General features: G+C 42.6%; 4 protein-coding genes across 4 annotated transcripts; 2 read left to right on the top strand and 2 right to left on the bottom strand.

Annotated features, from left to right (window-relative positions):
- Positions 1–1,921: 1,921 nt before the first annotated feature.
- Positions 1,922–4,015, top strand: AOL_s00112g133 (uncharacterized protein; the record flags this gene model as incomplete). Its single annotated transcript, XM_011127163.1, has 4 exons — positions 1,922–2,174; positions 2,797–3,207; positions 3,295–3,946; positions 4,000–4,015. The coding sequence occupies 4 exons, from the start codon at positions 1,922–1,924 to the stop codon at positions 4,013–4,015; spliced, it is 1,332 nt and encodes a 443-aa protein (XP_011125465.1).
- Positions 4,016–4,782: 767 nt separating this feature from the next.
- On the bottom strand, positions 4,783–5,298 carry AOL_s00112g132 (uncharacterized protein; the record flags this gene model as incomplete). The annotated part of the gene is made up of 2 exons (XM_011127162.1): positions 4,783–4,995; positions 5,089–5,298. 2 exons carry the CDS (start codon positions 5,296–5,298, stop codon positions 4,783–4,785), a joined length of 423 nt encoding a protein of 140 aa, XP_011125464.1.
- A 433-nt stretch (positions 5,299–5,731) lies between these two features.
- Positions 5,732–6,440, top strand: AOL_s00112g131 (uncharacterized protein; the record flags this gene model as incomplete). The annotated part of the gene is made up of 4 exons (XM_011127161.1): positions 5,732–5,752; positions 5,835–5,913; positions 5,995–6,098; positions 6,195–6,440. 4 exons carry the CDS (start codon positions 5,732–5,734, stop codon positions 6,438–6,440), a joined length of 450 nt encoding a protein of 149 aa, XP_011125463.1.
- A 607-nt stretch (positions 6,441–7,047) lies between these two features.
- On the bottom strand, positions 7,048–9,082 carry AOL_s00112g130 (uncharacterized protein; the record flags this gene model as incomplete). The annotated part of the gene is made up of 2 exons (XM_011127160.1): positions 7,048–8,063; positions 8,170–9,082. The coding sequence occupies 2 exons, from the start codon at positions 9,080–9,082 to the stop codon at positions 7,048–7,050; spliced, it is 1,929 nt and encodes a 642-aa protein (XP_011125462.1).
- Positions 9,083–9,648: the final 566 nt, after the last annotated feature.

Here is a 9,648-nt window from a genome sequence, read left to right as displayed (position 1 = left end):
CTTAATTTATTTTAAAATTTTATTAATTAATTTATTAATTTAATTTATAATCTACTTAAATAGTATTTAATTTTATAATTAATTATTATATTATACTTTCTATTTATATAATTTTATATCTTCGCCCCAAATACTATATTATTCTTTAAAAGATCTAAACATATAAAATTAAAAAATACAACAAAATACTAAGCTATTTTAAGAAACCTTGCCAAAGAATCCTGGAACAGGTGTAACAGAATCCAAATAATTATAACTAAAAATATTTTGTAAGATAAAGAAAAGTAAAAACAAAAAGTATGTTTATCATACCAAAACATATTTCCTAATCGGATTAGTCAATATGACTAGGTCGTGACAATAATAAATATTATTTTTTATATATAATTCCTAAATAAAATTGTAAATAACTTAACTATCTTTAAATAATCTTCAAAGCAATAGATTATACTTTTAAAAACAATAAATTAGTAAAAAAAATAAAAATATTAACAATTATAATTTAAAAATATTTAAAAAAATCAATAGTTAAAAAAATATAATAAAAATAATATATTATAATAACAAGAATTAATAATTATAAATTAATTATTACAATCTTTATTATATAAAAATATAATAGATCTACTTAAATATATTCTATTTTTCAACTATTAATTTATGTAATTATAAATTAATAGATTCTCTAGCTATAAATTTTCTTCGTTTTATTCTCTACCCGTACACATAGTTAGTGGATTGCGATCTCGTAGTTCCCGCCCAGCTATTGTAACACTTATATAGTAAAAATTATAATAATTAATCTATAATCAATTTATAATCACTTAATAATTAATTAACAATCATTCAATAATTAATTAGTAATTAGTTACTACTTGATCATTAACTCCTATCATTGTAATACATTGTTTTTATTGTATTTTTCTGGCTACCGATTTCTCTAAGTACTATGACTGCTAACACGAATCAATAAAAAATAAAACTTTTATAGAAAAATACCTACTAGTAGTTAGATTGCTATATATATATATAAAATATATAACTAGTAATAATATAAATTAGTATTGAATAATTTAAGTTAATTCTGCATAATAAGATATATTACTTCATGCTTTAAGTATTTACGAGAGATTCGGAGAGAACCATAGTCATAGACTGTAGTTTGACACATAAAACTTTATAATACTTTTTAGATAGATTTAAATTTTTTTTTAAAAACTGCGTAAAATAATTTATTATTATTTTTAAGTTTATTGGGACAATTTAAATTTTAAAATTTATAAATCCATGTAGTTTAGATTTACTAAGATATTAAACTGCTTTAAACCGCTCCATCCTCACATTAGATATATTACACATATAATTAAGCAGTAGCTTACAATTAATACTTATTTATTTATTATTTAATTATTAATTTTATTACTATGATGCATTCTCTTTATCAAAACTTTTTGGTTATCATTTTTTTTAAAAACATCTTGAACCAAGGTTGTTAACATACTACTTATTATAACAAATATTAAACTAAATTATCATGCAGGGCTTGCTGATAAGCCCATAAAAAATTAAACGGTTTGTATTTAATTATTTAATTATTTAATTATTCAATCTTCTAATTCATTATTATTGTTTAAACCTGCTGCGTCGTTCTGCTCACAAACATGATATATATGGTTGGTGCGTTGTGCCCATTTTTGACCCTTGCCTCCAACTTCCTTCACATAGTCGCCACCTCATAAGAACTGTTTCTCTAACACACAAACATCAAGCTGCTCACCACCCGAAGTTCACATCACACCACACTCCTAAACAAACTAGGTACGCGATTATTTAGCCTCCAGTAACACTATTTTCTCGATAATCTGCTCACTCGTATGGACTTCACATTCCAGCACAGTCGGCTCTTTTGACACTGGTAACCATGTCTGAACACGAAGAGGATCTCATTGATTACTCCGACGACGAAATCGGAAACGAAGCAAACGCGCCTACCGAAGCAACTGGAGTAACGGGTAATGGTGAAGCACAAAAGAACGAAACGACAACGTCGAACCAAGCCGATAATAAAAAGGGCTCATATGTCGGAATACACAGCACCGGTTTTCGCGACTTTCTCTTGAAACCGGAACTCCTCCGAGCAATCGTCGACTGCGGCTTCGAGCATCCTTCCGAGGGTCAGTCTACTTCTCCTGCTATGTCCGCTCCTTTATTGTTCCTTGCACCAAAACATATTTCGTCCAGTGGGCTTCCAAGATTCCAATAATACTCTGTGATTTCCCAAACCGGAATGAGAAAACATACCAACACCAGCTCGATATAGCCGAGATTTATGGGAAACGGATGGCACTGCCATAGTAACACCGGATGGAGCTACTGCCGCCCAACTGTGGCTTATTGGGTGGAAGAAACCACAATTGGTCTTTCGACTGCATGGCTTCGTTGGCGCTAGGCGCGCAAGGCCCGATCTTGGAAGGAAAACCACGCTACTAAGGGCTCGTCGCATCATCATCGGGATTCTACAATGGACATACTGGACCTCACAAAATGCGGCTCCGAACCGAGTATCTCCCTACAGTGGTTAAAGGGGTGGGGTAGGAGTCAGATCACGGCCATGCCGCTCAAGAATTCTACACCGCCTTCCTCCCTTGATACTACTGGATATCCGCCCTCCTAAACATAACTTTACCTCTTGTCCCCATTGCTTAGTTTGGTCCTTCTGCTTTCGGCTTTCATTCTCGGTTCCGAGCCAAGCCATCTTTGATGATTCGCATCTAACACCAACTTCACTTGTTACAGTCCAGCAAGTTTGCATTCCACAGGCTATTCTGGGTACCGATGTTCTTTGCCAGGCAAAATCTGGGTTGGGGAAGACAGCTGTATTCGTGTTAACCACGCTCCAACAGCTTGATCCAGTTGCCGGGGAAACTGCTGTCCTGGTAATGTGCCATACACGCGAGCTAGCCTACCAGATCCGAAATGAGTATACAAGATTCTCGAAATACATGCCGGAGGTTAAATGCAGCGTCTTTTATGGTGGTACACCTATGCAAAAGGATATCGAAGTCTTGAAGAACAAGGACACGCACCCTCACATCATTGTTGCGACACCTGGAAGGCTTAATGCACTTGTACGGGACAAACATCTACGCCTTGGGAGCGTTAAAGCATTTGTTTTAGACGAGTGCGACAAAATGCTTGATCAGATTGGTTCGTATAGCATTCATATTGACCCGGAGAGCAACTCTGCCTTCAACCTATTGCTCGGAATCTGCTTGCTAAGAATGAAATAACTAGATATGCGCCGTGACGTTCAAGAGATATTTAGGGCAACCCCACAGAGCAAGCAAGTTATGATGTTCTCTGCCACACTGTCACAAGACATTCGACCGATATGCAAGAAGTTCATGCAATCGCCGCTCGAAATCTTTGTCGACGATGAAACAAAACTCACACTCCATGGTCTACAACAATACTACATTAAACTTGATGAAAAGGAGAAGAATCGAAAGCTGAATGATCTTCTCGATCAACTTGAATTCAACCAAGTCATCATTTTCGTCAAGTCGACTGTTCGGGCCAACGAGTTAAACAAGCTGCTTGTCGAGTGCAATTTCCCCTCCATCGCTGTGCATTCGGGCATATCGCAGGAAGAACGTATCAAACGCTACACGTCTTTCAAAGAATTTAACAAACGAATCTGCGTGGCTACGGACGTTTTTGGCCGTGGAATCGATATCGAGCGTATCAATCTTGCGATAAATTACGACCTTCCCGCCGATCCCGATTCCTACCTTCACAGGGTGGGCCGTGCCGGCCGATTCGGTACCAAGGGGTTGAGCATCAGTTTCGTCAGCAGCAAAGAGGACGCCGAAGTCTTGGATAAAATCATGGAACGATTCGAAGTGCAATTGGAACAATTTCCCGAGGGCGGAATCGACGCTAGCCGGTAAGCACGACAGGTTTTTATTTACCGTATTAAACATGCTGACTTTTCGCTAGCTACATGAATACTTAGGTTTCCAGGGCTCAAAAGCTCGAAAAAGAACAAATAAGGGTCTACACTGCAGAATTTTATCTGCAAATATTGTTAATCCCCTTTTTATTTTCCAAAATTGCTTATTCAGTATCTAATTCCCGGCACACCAAATATGTACTTTCGATGCACGTACTCTTCAATTCAAATTTCGTTTGCTTTAGTTCACTGCTGTGTTTTATTCCACTATATCTCGCCCTCGACTGATAGGGCTGGTTAAAAGAGAAATCTACAGCTTTCCTTCTAGTCTGGGAGCGGGACGAGCCTTCTAGAGGGTAACATATTGTGTTTTGTCCTTGGCGGTGATAGCCACATCCATGAGCTGGGCCAGATAGAAGCTGAAGGCCTTCTAAACGCAGGAGTAGTCAGCCTATCGGCGTTTAGTTGTCGAGGTCAGTGCCACACAATACTAGTTGATCAAGGTCCAGGATGAGTCGCACCTACTAGAGAGCTTAGAATGGTGAGGCAATGCATTTGGTATATACACGAAAGCAATCATCGACACTAGTCCGTGATGTATCGTATGAGCTAGGACTGGAGAAGGCAGGTAGTGCCTGGAATATATTCGGGTTCGGGCTGTTGGTGCTTTTTGGAACTAGGCGGCACATTCCTAGACCTCCAAATGTGTTGATTTTAGTCATCTTATTAAGTATTGGTAATGCGGGAAATCATCCAAAAAACCCATCGAAGGTGAAGGCGGTGGCGGTGGCCGGTATGTTTGACGAGCCGAAGGCTGTTGAAGACCAGCATCATCTTCCAAGTCTTCGTTCGAGAGTCGCCACTCGTGATTTGAAGTTTGATACAATTTCTTGTATACGACGAATGCGGTCGAATTCGAGCTCGAGCTCGTCAATCTGATGTAGTATTTCTTTGAATCTTTCGATTTCGGCTGTGGCTTTGTCGACAGTGGATAGGTGCTGTCGGTGGCTTTGTTGAGTGGAGATTCGGGTTTGCTCCGACAGCTATGATCTCAAGGCGAGTAGGGAGTTAGAAGCGCTTGTGGGAAGCATACGTATTGGAAGAGAAGAATATATCAATGAATGTGTAGTACAAACACTCTCAATCCTCCCCGCTATTGCCCCTAGCAATTGGTCAAAGTGGGAGGAAAGGGCGCCAACGGTGGATGGGTCGAGCAACTGGCTGGATGCGGAGGACGCAGATGGGGACGCTAGCCCCAGCCGCCGTGAGTGGTCCCTTATAAGTTCGGCATCGCTGGAAGAGATGGAGTTTCGAGACGAGCGTCGTCTTTCATCATGAGAAGCCATTCACGGGACCAAACTTTGTTAAGTTTAGAGTCCGTACCCTGATAGATAGGAAGAGGAGGTTAGAGGAGGATGTCCCGCGCTGGGAAGTTGGTGTCCTGCGATGGTGCGCATGAAGCTGGTGCATGTCTGTGCGGTGCGGTATAGTGGAGAACGGGTGTGGCTGGCACAACAATAATGTGGCCGTGTCTGCGCGGCGCCACAATTTGGGAAACTCTAAAAATTACTGGAGACTAAATAGTGGCTCTGTTGTTACCATCCCACTTCACATCACCTCGAGAAAGCCTCACCGACCAAAAAGGACCCACCACAAAAAAAAGGGAAAGGAAAAGGAAAAGGAAAGAAAAGGAAAAGGAAAGAAAAATCGTCTCCAATAAGCTTGTATCGATAGCCCAAACGACATCTCTCCCGTCAATACCGAAGCAGTGTAATAAATATGCCCAAGAACAAGGGAAAGGTCTGTCACTGACTGTCCTACCTCTTACCAAGCCGGCCAAGGTGGCGAAATTGCGCTGATGTTGATGTTTCTATTTATACAGGGAGGTAAAAATCGTCGTAGAGGGAAGAATGAAAACGACAATGAGAAAAGAGAGCTTACTTTCAAAGAGGACGGCCAAGGTACGTGAATCTGCATGTATCATGATGTGCACACACACCCCAATTTCTCAAAACGTAACGTGGTGACTGATTTTCGATTAGAGTATGCCCAAGTCACAAAAATGCTCGGCAATGGTAGACTTGAAGCAATGTGCTTCGACGGTGAGAAGCGGCTAGCTCATATTCGAGGGAAGCTTCGCAAAAAGGTTGGGTTATGCTCCTTTCTCTTCTCCCTTTTCTCTTCTCCTTCCTCTTCCTCTTCTAACATCGAGGGTTCATCTACTCGGTCCTCTATTCTATAGGTTTGGATAAACCAAGGCGATATTATTCTACTCTCTCTTCGGGATTACCAAGACGAAAAGGGTGATGTAATTCTCAAATACACCGCCGATGAAGCCAGAAACCTGAAGGCATACGGAGAGTTACCAGAATCCGCGAAAATCAACGAAGGCACATTCGATATCGAGGGCATGGATGATGGGGGTGTGGACTTTGGAATCGAAGGAGAAGATGACGACACATCTGATGTCGACATTGATAGGATATGAGTATCTTTTGTAAACCTATCCGCTCCTGTTGCTTCAATTGACTCAACCAAAATTGTGGGGTTCCTACACCAGCTCACTATTCCCGAAGCTGCTGGATATTATATTGCATCGTGTCTTATCCTTATCCATCTGCTTCCACCTAGCCAAATCGCGAACTACACGCGAAGTACCACTAGTAGCTAAAAGCTCCATGTGGTGACATGGCGTTGTAAGCTAGGCTTAATGAGCCCAATAACTTCGTTTTTTTTTTGATGGTCAACTGTTGCCAAATGTTAAGCCTCTCAACAAGAAGGCCCATCTGCGCCCGAATGCTTAAATATACAATGTAATCAGATAAAACCAAAGCTTGCTAGACCACTGCCGTTTTCTGAGCCAATCGGAGGAAAGAAGAACGGAAAGAAATAAAACACCAAAAAATAAAAAGTGGAAGAGTATAAAATGTTTTGTATGAAAGGAAATATGTAATGGGGAAAGATCAGAGGAAACTGTCGCAGCCGCCCAAACCATAACGAGCATGCCATGAGGAGTTAAAAATTAGATAAACAAGGTAGGGGCTAAACATCAAAAGAAGAAAAGGTAATACCCGGTTTTTGTTTGATAGAAGGTTTCACTCATGCTTAACTCCAAGCGCTGTTTGGTTGAGATGTTGGAGTGAGTCGGGGTCGCAGACCATGTCGGTGATAGACTGCTGTGGTAAGAACCAGTTTTCCGCGAGGCTGGAACTGTGTGCTATACCAGAAGCCCCGCCCTTGCTTGGGTCATTCCATGGAAGGTCATAGCCGCCATCTACCGGAAATGCTTCTGCGCCCTCAATAAAGGCTTGACTCGTCTGTACATCCATAACCGCTTTGGCGGCATGGGAGATAATATTTTCAATCGGTGGGTCTGATCCAACAGAAAAAAGGCCCGGATCTGCGTAGCTCTGGGCCATGGGCCCAACCCCATTATCAACCGAATTAAGACGCTCATGTCGAACAGAATCCTCTTGTAATGATGGCATCCCGCCGAAATTGATATGTTGGGAGAGTGGTGAAAAGTTGTTGGAAGCATTCTCGAGCCTCCAAAATGAAGAGGTGGGGTCTTCGATCCCAATCCCAATGGCCTTCGTACTATTCCCAAACCGTGAGGCGAAACTAGAAAATGTTTCCATATATGTAGGAGAGGCATCTGATAATGACCGAAACTCCCGGGAGGGCAGAGGAGCTGTGAACATGTGTGCAAGGCTCGGCCGGCGCGAACCTGAGTTCGAAAACGCCAAGGAGGCCCGGCTACTGGAAGAAAAGCTCCTGTTCCTGTAGGTTTCATCGAACGTGGAGGTCGGTGTTTCACACTCGTAATTTGGCGTGATTGGCAGAGACGATGGATATAAACTTCCATCATATACCGGGGCCATGTTTATTTGATCAACGCTGAGTCTGGGGGACCGAGTTGGTGAAGAAGGCGATGAGCAGTTGTCCTGGAAGATTTGTGAAGATATTTCTGGCTTCGAGGCCGAGCGGGGCCGGCGGTCTGCAGATTCTACTGGGTAGAAACTGCATTCCTTCTTGAGCCGTATGCAGTTGGAACAACGTCCGCTTTCGTCCTTCGCAAGGATACATCTTATTTTGCGTCGCCGACAGTGCCCTATAATAAAGCAATACGGAAGTAATTAGATATCAAATCTTCTACATTGTAGGATAAAAGCTGAGTTGTGGAGTTTGGGGTGTGGGTTGCGTGAGGTTGGGCATACCACATGCAACAGAAGTCCGATGGTACCCTAATTTGTTTCGCTTTTTATCAAGCTGGTACGCAAGAGTGACGGGTGAGATGTCATCCGTCGTGTTTGCCGAGGGTATCGGGGGGGCGGAAACAGCGCTCGCTGCTGCTAGCTGTGCCGCAAGTTGAACATTGGGAGTAGACTGTGATCGTTTGACGGATAACGGGGTCCGTCCTTTGTTTCCTCTTCTCCAAGTGTTATGTTGACTCTTCGTTCCGCCACCACCACCACCGCCTCCTATTTGCGGGCTCTGCGCATCCGTATTTATTGGGGGTGGTATGATCTTTGAATTCGACCCTGATATAGTTGCAGCTTTGCTGGAGCTTCCGGGAACAACTGGGCGAGGGGTTCTTTGGGGTGTTTCCCCGCCTGATTGTGCTTCCTCTTTTATGGAAATTTGACTTGGTTGGGGGTTACCAGTCCCAATTCCAGTGCCATAGGGGGCTTCAGTATGAGAATCAAGCTTTGGCCCGCCATCAGAGTTTGGAAAGAATGCCGCCATAACCGCACCATGAGGATCGTCCGCGTTCCCTTGATTGTAGGAGATTGGGAGGACAGTTGGATTGAAGTCTAGCCCATGGACACCGTAGTTAATGTGGTTATCCAAGGGATTAGTGTACGTCTGAAATGTAAGGCTGTCGTTACTGCCATTGTTTTTGTGGAGATCCAAGGTCTGTGGGGTATGAAGCCCATGAAGGCCCAAGCCATTATCTGTGCCATCGTGGGGTGATAGGTTGGAATGATGAAAGACCTCGTCGCCCAGGTTCGGCGATTGGCCCTGGAGAGCGGAATTCGGATTTAAACGAGGCTGCTCGCTTGGGAAAAGGACCCGGTCTCCATTGATTTGCTGCGAGCTAGGCATCGTATTTTTGAAAGGAGTCGGCATTTTGGTGTTTCCGGAGGTTGCTCGGAACCTGTATCCTCTATTACTATATTTTTATTCTGGGCGAAGAACAAAACTATGAAGGTAAAATAAAATAAGGAATTAAGAGTCGAATGGGGTGGAATAAGAAAAATACTTTGGCAGCCAAGTCAGCAGGTCTGCATAATGTTAAGAGGCAAGTACTCAAGCGGGTGTTCATCATTTTGAAGGGGAAGCAGGGGAGGGGGGGAGGGGGGAAGCGAGAGAAAGGGACCAAGGACAATGCAGATGCACGAGAGCCTCCATCGATCCCATTATCCTTTCTAGTACCTAAGTTATTTGGCAATGGTGGAGACCTCGAGATGTTTCGGGCATTGCATTGGAAATGTTTAGGTTGACAAACGGCACTGTCACACAGATGAGGCCGTAAAGATGTTTTTCTCCTCCTTGGCCGATACAACCTCTTGACTGACTACAATGCAATCAACGGCCTCGGTCTCATTGGAGTAAATCTCAATTTGTAAGGGGGCAAAGTGAGAGGGGGGGGGGGGGGGCAGAAACAGGCGATATAATCAATTGGAATGGAAGCA

Source organism: Orbilia oligospora (assembly GCF_000225545.1).
Source record: "Orbilia oligospora ATCC 24927 unplaced genomic scaffold scaffold00112, whole genome shotgun sequence".
NCBI classification, from domain to species: domain Eukaryota; kingdom Fungi; phylum Ascomycota; class Orbiliomycetes; order Orbiliales; family Orbiliaceae; genus Orbilia; species Orbilia oligospora.
Note: the sequence above shows the minus strand (reverse complement) of the source record. Positions and strands in the feature narration are given on the sequence as shown.